The sequence below is a fragment of the Eriocheir sinensis genome, chromosome 12 (genome assembly GCF_024679095.1).
Source record: "Eriocheir sinensis breed Jianghai 21 chromosome 12, ASM2467909v1, whole genome shotgun sequence".
NCBI lineage: Eukaryota > Metazoa > Arthropoda > Malacostraca > Decapoda > Varunidae > Eriocheir > Eriocheir sinensis.
The window spans coordinates 6,693,570-6,708,484 of record NC_066520.1 but is presented as its reverse complement, the minus strand read 5'-3'; the positions used below and the strand labels follow the sequence as shown (position 1 = coordinate 6,708,484).

General features: G+C 41.9%; 2 protein-coding genes across 6 annotated transcripts in view; one reads left to right on the top strand and one right to left on the bottom strand.

Moving 5' to 3' along the window:
* Positions 1-8,721, top strand: part of LOC126997338 (broad-complex core protein isoforms 1/2/3/4/5-like) — a 60,177-nt gene extending 51,456 nt beyond the window's left edge. For both annotated transcript variants that reach the window (XM_050858382.1, XM_050858383.1), the window contains exon 9: positions 7,853-8,721. In XM_050858382.1, coding sequence (XP_050714339.1) covers positions 7,853-7,993 — 141 coding nt within the window. In that variant the 3' untranslated portion in view covers positions 7,994-8,721. The remainder of the gene's footprint in view (positions 1-7,852) is intronic.
* The window catches only part of LOC126997337 (actin-related protein 5-like), a 141,053-nt gene continuing 133,961 nt past the window's right edge, over positions 7,824-14,915 (bottom strand). For all 4 annotated transcript variants that reach the window (XM_050858379.1, XM_050858380.1, XM_050858378.1 and 1 more), the window contains one exon: positions 7,824-7,989. The gene's annotated coding sequence lies outside the window, so the exon portion shown is untranslated. The remainder of the gene's footprint in view (positions 7,990-14,915) is intronic.

Sequence of the window (14,915 nt, the reverse complement as noted above, 5' to 3'; positions counted from 1 at the left end):
CCACGTGGCGTTGTCTGCTAAAGTAAGGGCTGACGCGGCTTGTGCAGCCATTACCCAACTTATGGACTTGTTGCTGCAGTTAAATGGAAGGAAGAGAGACGGGTAAATTTCCAGAACATCACCCGTGGAACACGATTCCCTCAGTTGGGTGACCGTGTTCACGTGATTGACTTTTCAATGCCAATTCTTAGGAATTATGTTTTCTATGCCCTCTCTGGCCTCCACCCTCAGAAGGCTTATGGACCTGATGGAGTACCTCCTTAAAGACTTAAAGACTGTGCTTCCGTGCTGACACCCTGCCTGGTCAAACTCTTTCGCCTCTGCATATCAACATCTACCTTTCCTTCGTACTGGAAGTACGCCTTCGTACAGCCTATGCCTAAGAAGGGTGACTGTTCCAATCCCTCAAACTACTGCCCTATAGCTTTACTTTCCTGTCTATCTAAAGCTTTTGAATCAATCCTTAACCGGAAGATTCAAAAGCACCTTTCTACTTCTAACCTTCTATTTGATTGCCAGTGTGGGTTCTGCAAGGGGTGTTCTACTGGCAATCTTCTTGCTCTCTTAACTGATTCTTGGTCATCCTCTCTTAGCCGTTTCGGTGAAACTTTCTCAGTTGCGCTAGACATATCGAAAACCTTTGATAGAGTCTGGCACAAGTCTTTGCTTTCTAAACTGCCCTCTTTCGGATTCTATCCTTCTCTCTGTTCCTTTATCTCCAGTTTCCTTTCCGGCCGTTCTATCTCTGCTGTGGTAGACAGTCACTATTCTTCCCCTAAACCTATTAACAGTTTTGTTCCACAGGGCTCTGTCCTATCACCCACTCTCTTCCTGTTATTCATCAATGATCTTCTTTCCATAACAAACTGTCCTATCTACTCATATGCTGATGACTCCACTCTGCATTATTCAACTTCTTTTAACAGAAGACCCTCTCAACAGGAATTACATGACTCCAGGCTAGAGGCTGCAGAACACTTAACCTCAGACCTTACTATCATTTCCGATTGGGGTAAAAGGAACCTCGTGTCCATCAATGCCTCAAAAACCCAATTTCTCCACCTATCAACTCGACACAATCTTCCAAACACCTATCCCCTATTCTTCGACAACACTCAGCTGTCACCATCTTTAACACTAAACATCCTCGGTCTATCCTTAACTCAAAATCTTAACTGGAAACTTCACATCTCCTCTCTCACTAAATCAGCTTCCTCGAGGTTGGGCGTTCTGTATCGTCTACGCCAGTTCTTCTTCCCCGTACAGTTGCTATCCATATACAGAGGCCTTGTCCGCCCTCGTATGGAGTATGCCTCTCACGCGTGGGGGGGCTCCACTCACACAGCTCTCTTGGACAGAGTGGAGTCTAAGGCTCTTTGTCTCATCAGCTCTCCTCCTCTTACTGATAGTCTTCTACCTCTTAAATTCTGCCGCCATGTTGGCTCTCTATCTTCTATCGATATTTTCATGCTGACTGCTCTTCTGAACTTGCTAACTGCATGCCTCCCCCCTCCCGCAGCCCCACTGCATGCGACTTTCTACTCATGCTCATCCCTATACTGTCCAAACCCCTTATGCAAGAGTTAACCAGCATCTTCACTCTTTCATCCCTCATGTTGGTAAACTCTGGAACAATCTTCCTTCATCTGTATTTCCTCCTGCCTACGACTTGAACTCTTTCAAGAGGAGGGTATCTGGACACATCCTCCCAAAATTGACCTCTCTTTCAGCCACCTCATTGGATTCTTTTTAGGAGCAGCGAGTAGCGGGCTTTTTTTATTATTGTTTCCTTTTTTAGTGCCCATGAGCTGTCTCCATTCTTGTATTAAAAAAAAAAAAAAAAAAAAAAAAAAAAAAACTTGTACGTACACCTGCCGGTGCCTGCTGCCACAGCCTCAAAATAGCTTGCAGAGAGGTTCAACTTGCTTATACTTTCTATATTTCCCTCACCGCTCACAAAGATCACAAGTGGACAAACTAGAACAAATCCAGGCAAATTAATGTTTTTCCTGCTGTGTACATATTCCCCCAGCGCGCATGCATGGTGGCTAGCAGAACGTCTTATCTCAGCGAGGAGATATTTCTTGCAACACAGGCCAGAGTAGTGGACCACTGCCGTCATGTCCTATCAATCAAATTGTAAACAAAGCAGCTCTGCCATTCCACTTGACGAGTCTCTTGGTGGGCCACCTTCCACTGCTCCTCACTCCTCAGCCACTGCCGTTGTCTGTCTGTGTACATACAGCCATGTGGTACCCACATACCCACAACTGTTTTTCAGTCGTATGGACAACCAACAACTTGCTTCCGGTTGGGCATATGCGCGGTTGCCCATAGCCCCAATTGTTGGATGAAAACGGCCAGTGTGACACCGCCTTTTAACCCTTTCATTGCTAAACGCTCGCAGTGAGCGTTAGGCGTATTTGATAGTGCTGCTAAACGCTCGCTGCGAGCTCCACCTGCACTCAAATTTCGCGCATATGAGAGTTTTCCAACACTAATTCTCACAACACAGGATTGCCAATTGAGTGGGTTCTTCACTAAATTTGGTGGAAAATCATATCAGCCCAGCGCAGCAAATCTACGAACGAGTAACTGGTGGATGTTCTTGCCCAATATAGCGGCATTTTTGCATAGCTTCACCTATCACCTGACTGATTCTTTGACCAAATAGTTGTAAATATTGCAGTTGGCAATACTCCCTTGCCAGAGTCTGAAGGAGAGATGTCCACAGTTCTCTCAATATGGCTGATCATCCCGCACGCACCGACGTAAGTGTTAACATTCAACACTTCCTGAATGTGCATGTACATACGTGCAAGAGAGGCATACATAACCGACTCCTATAGATCTGGACCTCCCCTTTCCAGTGGTGTTTTTGTTTTTTTGCTGTGATGAATATTTTTTGAGATACAGAGGTTAAAAGAGACCCCCCATTGGGCTGCCCGACTGCACCTGAGGGGATAGTCGTGTCCGCACTGCGCGCAAGGAAAGGGTTAAGGCAGCTTTTTTTTATTTTATTTTATTTATTTATTTTTTTTTCTATGACGCCGATGGTAGGTAAACATGATCTGTACATGTCAAAGCAGCACGAAACTCGGGGCGGTAATGCGTGAAAGTCGAGATGGTGAGAATTTAGGACTAAGCGCAAAACTTGAGGATAGCAAAACTCAGATAGCGTGAAACTCGGGAGGATATACAGTGGAACCTTGGAATACGAGTAACTTAGTGTACGAGTAAATTAGAATACGAGCATTTCAACTCGTAAAAAATCGATTTAGAGTACGAGCGATAAACTAGAATACGAGCAAATGTGAGGAAATGGCAAGCATCCGCCTGTGACTGTTTTGAAAATCCCGCGCGGCGACTGCAATCTCGTGGCAGCCGCCCAAGTTATTGGTCGGCCGAGCACATGTACACAGTCAGTGTTTGTCTGAGGTTGGGCAGGTGAACTGATGTGCTTTCTGATCACTTCTTTGAGTATTTTCACCCACATAACACACAATGGCGCCCAAGAGGAAGACAGGTGCCACTGAAGGCAGTGAGAGAATACCTATATATTTAATTTTTTTCAAAATTTTTTGGGCCTGGAATGAATTAAGTGGAACTCCATTAATTTCAATAGGAAAAGTCGTTTTAGAATACGAGTAAATTGGTTTACGAGCTCGGTCTTGGAACGAATTAAACTCGTATTCCAAGGTACCACTGTATATATATATATATATATATATATATATATATATATATATATATATATATATATATATATATATATATATATATATATATATATACAACATGCATTCAAAAAGTATCCGACCTTTAGAAATAAAGAAAAGAATTTTATATATATCACAAATTTTATTTAATGACCTTCAAAGTACTCTCCTTGGGAGTTCACACACTTCTCCCAGCGGTGCTGCCACTGCTGGTAACATTTCTGGAAATCCTTAACTGTAATAGTGTAGAGCTCTGCCGTCGCTTTTCTCATAATTTCCTCTCGCATCTCAAAACGCTTCCCTTTCAGGGTTGTTTTCAGTTTAGGGAACAGCCAGAAGTCACAAGGTGCCATGTCCGGAGAATAGGGAGGGTGTCCAACAAGTGGAGTGTTGTTTTTGGCCAGGAAACCTTGGATCAGCTGGGCAGAATGAGCCGGTGCATTATCATGGTGAAGCTTCCAGTTTTTCGCCGCATACATTGCCGGTCTTTTTCGTTGCACAGCGTCACGTAGGCGACGCATAATCTCAAGATAGTACTCCTTATTAACTGTTTGTCCTTGTTGTGCGTATTCATGATGTACAATACCACTGGAGTCAAAAAAACATCAACATTACTTTAACAATATCTGCAAAGCTGTTGGGGATGCTTCCATTGTGATGATTGAAAGTTTGTTTCCGGGTCGTATCCATAAACCCATGTCTCATCACCAGTGATGATGGTCTTCATAAAGTCAGAGTCGTTGTTAGCACAGTCAAGCACGTCCTGAGCAATTTCCAGGTGGAGGTGTTTCTACTGCTCCAACAGCAACTTGGGAACGAATTTCGCTGACACTCTTCGCATGCACAGATCTCCTGTTAAAATTGTGAACTGATCCTGTGCTTATTCCAACTTCTACAATCTCACTGATGGTTACACAATGGTCTTCCATGACCATGCGACGAACATTCTCAAGGAATTCCTCGCTTCTGCTGGAGGATGGTCTGCCAGACCATGCCTTGCTCTCGACAGAGGTTTGCCCTTGTTTGAAGCGGTTATACCACTCCTTTATCTGTGTAATGCCCATAGCCTCATCGCCAAAGGCTTGCTGAATCTTGTGGATAGTTTGCACTTGCTTATCACCAAGCTTCTGACAAAACTTGATGCAATACTGCTGTTCGATGCGCTCAAGACATGTTGCCTAAATACAAAAATCTGACGGGAATGTGCTGGACCTCTGTACTATAGGCTTCACAGCCGGGAACTGGCGCGACCTACAGACGCAAAAATTTACATGCATGCACGGTGAAGAGGGGCATAGCCTGTCACGATAGGCTGTCATCAAGAGATCTACTCAGTAGTTGCCTTACAGCTGACCATTGTGCATGTATAAATGTACATCTTCACAGGCAACACTCCCTGAACGTACCTGTACATTCACAGGAGAGGATTACATTACCAAAACTTATAGATCTTGGCCTCCTCTTTCCAATGGTGTTTTTGTTTTTTAACTGTGATGTATAGTTTATGAGATACAGAGGTTAAAAGAGCGAGCACTAGCGTCACTTGCTGGTGGTGCTAAAAGCTCGCTGCGAGCGCCAGTCGCACTTGCAGCAAAAAACACCCCCTGAACGTGCCTGTACATTCACAGGAGAGGCTTACATAACCGAATCTTATAGATCTTGGCTTCCTCTTTCCAATGTTGTTTTTGTTTTGTAGCTGTGATGAATAGTTTTTGAGATACAGCGGTTAAAAGAGATCCCCTTCCCCCGCTGGGGTGCCCGAGCGCACCTGGGAGGATAGTCTCGTTGCGAGCGCTTAGCAAGGAAAGGGTTAAATATAGGTTTTAGAGTACACAGAGCAAATTCAATTATAAAATGATGATCTGTACACATTGCGCACAACTAAAATATCAATTCAAGCGCTGCCTTGCTGCTGCTTACCTCCACCCCAGCCCCCTCCCTGGTAAAGAAATCGGCAAACATAAGAGGCTGAGGACGACTTGCCCGTTATACTCCGTAGTCATGTTTCCCCATGATGACTGCCTCTCTTTTCTCCACCTCCTCAACCATTGTCAGTAGCTCAGACTCACTGAACCTTGGCCGCCGCATTTTCCTTAGTGGTTCAACCATTTTCTGGGTAAAAGTACTTTCCTGCCGTGTGTAAGGTGAGGGTTATCGTACTCAGAGCATAGTATTTACCGGTTTCTGATGCCTAAGTTGCCTAACTATTGCCAAGAAACATCAGGATCTAACTCTTTTAACGATAACTATAAAAGAGTTTCGTTATTGCAGCCTAGAAGACCGTTTTGGGGTAGGAAGTCGGAAATATAAGCGGCTGAGTACGACAATCTGGCAACGTTGGCCGCCACAGCTGAGTGAGGCAGCCGTATGATTGGCTGAAAATTTTTCAAAGAATTGCTGTGACTGGCTGTTGAGTCTGATGACATCATCGTGGCGCTTACCCAATCAGTTGGGTTTCTGCAGTAGGGAGGCCCGAGCAATATCGTTAAGTCTCTTCTTTGGATCTGAATTTAGCGATGTGGCGCCATCTTGTGTCGGCTCATGCTGCCCCCCGGACCTCATCTTTGAGCCTCTCTTTGGAGAGGTTATCTAGAGCCCGGGTTGATGGGTGGTCTTCAGGCCAGCCTCCTGGAGCTCCTGAACATGGGGCCGTCACGCTAACCACTCAGCCACCGCCTCCCCCATTATCCTTACTATCAGAATAATCATATAGCCAAAATTTATAGATGTAGACAAGAAGAACGCTCGCAGTCGGCTGCCGTGGCCCTCACTCAAATTCCAAGTCACAGTCATGCACTCCCCGACCGCTCCGCATCTCTTTCCATCAATCTTTTCTCCCTTTTTTGCTCCTTTTTTCATGTAAAGTGGACCTGGCCCAACTGTCTATTCTGGCAGGCAAAAAAGAAAGCGATCTGGCTAAATACCCTACTAAAATCAACAGCAAGCTGCTTCTGCACATCAGCCTGCTGGCAAACTAGCTTTAAAAATCTAAATTGGTGTTCCCAGAGCCTTTCCTTTAGTCTTTTTCACTGCCCAATCTGAAAGGGAAGAAATCCAAGACACGGTGTACAGGTAACTCTCGATTTATGCGAGTTTGGTTTAATCGTTTTTTAAATAATGCGGGGTCCAAAATTCAAATAAATGTTTAATTTACACGTTTTTTCACTTATACGCGATATTTTTTGGAGTGGCCATGAGATGTCTCATGCAACTGGACTCACACGGCGCTGCGGCTACACAGCTAAGCTCAGTTCTTCCCGCGCGCCACTTGAACAACTATACAGTACCCACGGTGCCACGCTACTCAACAATAGGGGTGGGCAGGTACCGGTACTAACGGTACCAGCTATACGGTACGTTACCGGTACTAGACTGCTCAGTACTGGTACCAATACTAGCCAGTCGCTCATGGTGTCCCTAATTTCTTCTTCACACGAGTGAGGCTGAGGCTGAGACTGAGTGCCTGAGTGGATATCTCGGTGATATGTGTGTTCTCTTTCTCTCTCTCTCTCTCCACTGAATGAAGTGAATATTTATTTTTCGACAGAAACCTACCTCTTGTTTGATTTACATTGTTTTTGATTTACGTGACCTCTTCATGGACGCAATACTCGCGTAAATCGAGAATTACTTGTATTCAGAACTATCAGCCAATCGTAAGGCAGCCAGCCACCTTCAGCTGTGGCTTCAAAATGACCCATTCTCTCTTCACATTTTCTTCCTTTATACACAGTACGTATTTTGAGATAACAAGGGCGTAAAGTGGGGGAAAAAAATGTCATCTTTTCCACGGGCCGGAACAAATAAGCGCTTTTTCAGTGTTTTCAATACCCCGAATTTCACGATCCATGAGTTTAGCGCTATACCTGTGGAATGAAGGAAGCGCGAAACTCGGGAGGGTACTGTATACTACACCTATAGTCATGGCCAAGGCAGCAGATATGTGATGTAACTACACCCATAGTCCAAGGGTTGAGAGGTAAAACTGTGAAGGGAAGTGAAGGGAAATGTATGAATTTATTAAATCTGTTCTATAAAGGTGATAATGGATGGCTGATGAGATTTCCTTTGAATTTATGTTTTCAGGGTAAATAAATAACTTCCTCTGTAAAATTTTTTTTTTTCCTGTACAGGTTCATCAACTGAGAACAAAATGCCCAGTGTGCAAGAAGGTGTTGTCTCGGCACTATCACATGAAGGTCCATCTGTTAACTGTCCACAAGGTGCCTGATGCCGAGATAGAAGGTCTCTTGCGAAGCCAGAACATTGCCTGAGGAAAAAGAATGTTAGGTGTGGATGCATGAAGTTAGAGTGTGTGTGTGTATGTGTGTGTGTGTGTGTAAATTTTGTGTACATGTATGTATATTATTTCCATTTATTAATGATGATTAGAGCTGAAATGTAAATACACATGTATTTATTCTTATACATTAGTGACAATTTGAGATAAATAAGGTACAGTTACCATAATTTACAAGGAATTAAATACTTGACAATACCAATTGCAGAAGTCTAGTCCAACTACAACCAGAATTGTAAATAGTTTGTCATGCTTCCTCAAAACAAATATGTTTGGTCAAATACACTTGTTACCAGAGTTGTGCAACAGCTAGCGCTGTCATTGGTGCTACATATGATATTCCGGTGATGCTGGTACTGTTAAAACTGTGGCAGATACATTTATATATGAAAAATAAATCTCCTATGAATATATATATATATATATATATATATATATATATATATATATATATATATATATATATATATATATATATATATATATATATATATACATATATATTTTATATGTGTGTGTGTGTGTGTGTGTGTGTGTGTACAGGCAACCCCTGCTATTCTAGAGGGTTACATTCCAATGAATGGGGTCAAATTACATCATGTCAAGTAATGAATCCTCTTCTCCCATGAGAATACATGTAAAAAGGGGAGTAATGTGCCTGACTACCTCCCTGATCCCAGAAAAAAAATTATGTTTAAATATGATTTTCTTTATTTTACACCTTTTTATTTATTAACTAGGAAAAATAATACAAGCATCTTACAGTACTTCCAGCAGGCAGGTTGCTTGGCTGAGGTTAAAGGGGGGAGTGGAGGATGAGACCAACCAACCCTATAATTTTGTTATTTATTAAGCACATCACACATTAAACTAGTCACAATTATGAGGTTCGTATGGTTAAGTAAATTTTACCAAACTACCTAGTGTCATTTTTGTCATCTGAAATGCCTGTGTCTGGCACAAATCTTTGCTTTCTAAACTACCCTCCTACGGATTCTATCCCTCTCTGTACCTGTTTTCTTTTCTGCTGTTCTATCTCTGCTGTGGTAGACGGTCACTGTTCTTCCCCTAAACCTATCAACAGTGGTGTCCCACAGGGCTCTGTACTATCTCCCACTCTTTTTCTGTCGATGACTCTACTCTTCATTATTCAACTTCTATCAGCAAAAGACCTTCCCAACAGGAATTATAAGACTCTAGACTTGAGGCCACAGAATGCTTAACCTCAGACTTTGCCATCATTTCTGATTGGGGTAGGTGGAACCTGGTGTCCTTCAACATCTCGAAAACTCAATTTCTTCACCTATTAACTCGACATAATTTTCCAAACACCTCTCCTCTATTCCTTGATAACACTCAGCTGTCACCTTTTTCTACACTAAACTTGGTCTATTCTTAACTCAAAATCTCAATTGGAAACCTCATATCTCCTCTTACTAATTCAGATGGAAAAAAAAGACATGGACCAAGATCAAATCAGATGAGTGTCGGAGGCTTTCCCTTTGCAACAGCACTTACTTTTACACACTGAAAGTGATTCCTTGTTCTCATTTAAATGGTTCTATGTGAATAAAAACCTTCTATTATGTTTTCATTGTTTTCTATGTATCGTTGTTGTGGCTTAGTGTTCTTTATTCTTTCATTGCAGTTTTAAACTAGTATTTGCTTTGTATACTTTAGATATAAATTATAGAATAAATGTAAACATATAGGTGTCTTTATGTTAAAATTCATCATGCCACGATTGCTACAAGCTTCAAAATTTGCACTTCTGTATGATTGCAAGTTTGTTTTGATTTGAGGCTATGCAAATCTATTCTTCTACTCTTCGACTTCCCAAAAGCTCTTTCATCCATAGTAAATGTCAAAAACCTTGCTTTTTCTAATTCTTCCAGAGACTTTTGGCACCCAGCCAAACATCTCTTCAAATTTCACTTCATCTTCCCCTCCTCTTCTTAATTCTAACGGCAACACTGCCGTCTCATCTATCTCTAAGGCTGAACTCTTCACAAACTTTCTCTAAAAACTCCGCTCTGGACAATACTGGACATACCGTATTTTTCAGCTTACAAGACGCACTTTTTTTCCTAAAAAATACCATGAAAAATACTTGTGCGTCTTCCAAGATGAATGTTGTATTGTGGCAGCAACGTCCAGGCTCAAGTGAGCTTGGACGGTCACCGTATTGGCTCGGTCGATAGGGACGTGGATTTGTATGTTGTCATTACATTATGAGGTTAACTTAAGTAACTATTTAATTCAGCCTTTTATATGATATAACCTCAGTACTTACTTTCTACAAGTATTTCCAATACCATAAACCTTCCTGGAGCCAAGCCACAAGCCCAAATGTGACCCAACCGTCTACTGTTTATTGTGCGGCTGGTAGCTGATACATTATGATCTTGATGTCACAGGTGGCTTGGGATTTCTCCCCAGCCAGGCCTTTGTATTGGCAGCAGCGGGAGCCATTCCGCTCTTGATCTTGATGGTACAGGTGGCTTATTTCCATAGACCAGCAAGCCTTTGGATTGGCTTTTTTTAATTCACTTTTATGGAAATACAACCACCCTTGGACAATGAAAGATGTATAGTAAGTTTACTAACCACCAACTAGTATGTCATCACCATACGGACAAAATCGAACGAGTGATGAATGTAAACAAACCAATAGCCTACATGCCACCATGTTTATGTCGGGGACCCACTGTTTCAGTGTGTATGTATTTACCAACGGTAGTTGAAATTGCCTAGTTGTACATTTGTGGTGAGTGCTGAGACAATAGATAGTTTTAAGAAAACGTTACATAAATTCATGGATATGGTGAAGCTGTTCTTGTGTGAGAATGACTTAATTTTTTTTTTCTCAAAATTTCCCTCCAATATTAGGGTGCGTCTTCCAAGATGCAGCGTCTTGTAAGCCGTAAAATACAGTATATATATTCCCCCCTCTGACTCCTATATGCCTGTTATTAACCCCTTCACTACGGCTGGGCATAAACAGAGCCCCGCTTCATATCCGGGCTGGCCACGAACGCTATATTTCAAACGTCACTACTAAATATAACAAGTTTTAACATAATCATCATGTATTTTTATATATATATATATATATATATATATATATATATATATATATATATATATATATATATATATATATATATATATATATATATATATATATATATATGCAAAATTAAATGGTGCACATGAACATAAATTAATTGATAATTTTGAGATGTATGCAAAAATATACAGAGAAATTTGTGTTGTGTAGATGACATGTGACTACTGAACTGTATTTCCTTATATTAGTTGTGATAAAGAAATAGATTTTTGGAGGAAAGTGGAGGAGAGGGACACAGACGTAAGATCATGGAAAATATCCCACTGATTCACTGGCAATACACACAGATTTCACGGAGTATAAGGATGAAAGGCCGGCCTCCTGGAGTTGGGTCATGTGTGTGTGTGTGTGTGTGTGTGTGTGTGTGTGTGTGTGAGAGAGAGAGTCAAAAGATTGACACCTCACTGATACAAAGAGAGAGAGAGAGAGAGAGAGGAAATAGGCTGCTCTCTCTCTCTCTCTCTCTCTCTCTCTCTCTCTCTCTCTCTCTTTGCAATGATGCCAAGTCCGCGAGTCCACCCTTGAGGGCTTAGGCCCGCCGGGTCTGGTGGAACCAACTATAGTTGTGATATTACCATGGCAAAGAACAGCTTCATTTTCAAATGGTAAATTATTACCCCACACTTTCTTCAAGAATCTGAATACATTAAACTGGAAACAAAAAGAACACCCGTTGACATTATCTCGCCCATTTTTATGTATATAAGTCAGTTGCTCACAATTATAGTCACAGGCTGCAGAGATTAATGACTTTCTATTAAAAGCCTACAAGTAAACATACATATCATCAGCAGCAGCAATATCACTGTGGGTCTATGTTATTTGTTAATTTCTGAAGAGAATAAGAGTTATAGGCATTTCTGGCAAAGTAGTGTGGGAAAATTTCCTTGGGTGTTGTAGACCTCATAATTGTCACTAGTTGTCTTCAACAAGTAACAAAATTATAATAATGTCTATTCAATCAGCCCTCCCCCTCTGTCAGGTGAACGAGACAGTATGTCCTGGTGATTTACACAAGGGAAGTCCAAGACAGTCTTGCTCTGTCTTGCACACCAAAATGAGCCTTAGCTATCATCAGCACCAGCTGGCAGGCAGGAGGATGACAGTCACACAGCGTTGAATAATAATAATAATAATAATAATAATAATAGTAATTAAAAATCAAATTGGCATGGACTGCATGTTGATTAACAAACAGGCAAGTATTGGGGGTTGCCTGTACTTGCATGAAAAGATTTGAAATTCAAATTCAAATGGTTTGCTATACTTATCATATACTCTCACTGCCATCACATCATTTATCAGCCTTTTACCCCTACCAGGTGCTTTCCAGGTGCTTATCCTATGTAGTCCTCATGTTATCTCATATTTAGATATTTATTACATAGTTCATAATTTTGAATAGTAGATTCAACAGTTATCAGGTGCATGTTATGTTATGTTGTGTGTGTGTGTGTGTGTGTGTGTGTGTGTGTGTGTGTGTGTATGCTCATGTGCTTTATATAAAGTCTATAAATTATTCTGAGTACAACAACTTGTTTTTTTTTCAGACTTGTATGTGTGTGTGTGTGTGTGTGTGTGTGTGTGTGTGTGTGTGTATATATATATATATATATATATATATATATATATATATATATATATATATATATATATATATATATATATATATATATATATATATATATATATATATCAGGTTGAGAATCCTTTATCCGAAACTCCAAAATCAGAAAATTTTTAATGCTGACACGACACTTTCTTTTTTTCTTTTTCTTTTTTTCCCGCCACCTCACGGGTGGGGACATGGGCTACATGGAAGCTGTCAGGGTCAAGCGTGTACATCCCTCCGAGGAGGGACCATAGACCCTTGCCAGGTGACGGCTCATGAAGGGGAGGGGAGGATGCCGATCTACCGACTAACAGCTGACGTCAGCCTAGCCAATCCAGTCGGTCTTTTGATGAGGACTGGCGTGTCTCTTTGTACAAGTTGAAGACGAGAACGTGGGTTCCTTTTGTTAGCCTCATGACGAGAGTGCTCAAAGCAGAAAACAATGGGAATAGTCTCAGTTAGCGTTGCCATCTTAAGCTAAAAGAAAGTAGCGCAACCACATTTTAAGGAATGGGTGGCAACCCTAAGGCAGCGTCACTGCAGTGGCACAGCCGCATTACGAAAACAAAACAAATGGGGTGTCACACAGTTGTGGCACCGCCACATCCACTGGACAGTGCTGCAGCATGTGATGCCACACTACTGCATCATGCCAGATGTGACAAGAGAACACACACAGTTCTATGCACGTGGTCACACTGTCCGGGAACGCCGCACAACGCTCTCTCGCTACCACTCTTGACAAAATGTTTGACGTGGATTTACTCATTAAAAAAAATAGCAATTACCAGTGGGAAATGTCCCAGACATGAAAGCAGTGGCTGCTGTAAGAATACACATTGAGAGGGTTGCTGTATTTCCCGCCATATACGATGCACCGGCATATAAGATGCAGCTGTGACTTTGAAATGGTAAACAAAAGGGTTGGTTGGTAGATTCATTTACTGCGCAGTGTGCAGGCAGTAACTTTTGCAGAACTACTGAGGGAACTAATCATACGGGAAAGCTACGTTCAATGGGCAATCTTGGTCTTGATCTGGACTCTCAGGGACCGTATACCTACTTTCAAGTAGAAATAAATGTTGATTAATTTTTTCAATCATATTTTGTTTTAATATAGTTATTTTTACAATGAGAAAGAAAATGCGTTTACAATAAATGCTTTAGTCATCCACGGTTATCCATTCTTTCGAACGTGTATCACAAAAAACGTCAGCTGGCTGGGCCGCTGCACAGCAGAAATACCTCCAAACTTATCCGCCCAAGTCCACCCCACGATCACTGAAGTCATGTCAGACAGCACCCTGCTCCATCAATATTGTTCCAGTGTAATAGCCACTTTAACCATCACCACCAAGGTACCCGCCACACTGGTGACTGGTGCGCCGCGAGGGTGTTGTTTTGTGTTCACGACACGCATCACCCAACCAACACTGCCCCATTTAGGTCGCCAAGAAGAATTCTGTTGGTATGCTGGATTGATTGCAGGCACACGTCAAGAGAACTGAAGAAGTGATCTGCCTCCTCTGCAATATGAGTAGGGGCATAGGCACTTATAATGGTGATGTGTCAGCCTTTGCTGAAGGGTATCCACCATGACACCAGTTGTTCACTAATGTCAATGGGCGTCTCAGGAATTTGGCGCAAGAGAGAGGTTTTTGCAGAAAAGCCAATCACACGAAGATGCCATTCACCCTTAGGAAGTCCTCTCCAGTAAAATGTATAGCCTTCTTGTTCAGTGAGTGAATGCTCTCCACTTGTGTGTTTCGCTAAGGGCTGCAATATCAATGTTGTGGCAATGAAGCTTGCGTGCCACAAGCGCAGACCTTTTTGGTCTCAAAGTGAGATTGTTATGGTCATTACAGTTGAATAGTGTTCTGATGTTCCAGATTGCGATTAATAATGTTTTTGTAGTGGCTGGCTGCATGTAAAGTTAAGGCAACGTTTAGACTACCTTTTCTAGGTCCTTCTCCTTGTGGGGTGAGCAATGCCAGGGGGTTGCTCAGTCATGCAGGGAGCTGCCAAAGAGAGTTACTATTTAACCCCCAACTCATAGCAGCCATCACCCCAGCACCACCTACATGCAGGTAGGAGCTAGACATTTCCAGCCGTGTCTACAACCTGTGCTCTGTCCCCATCACCATAGGGCTTTTA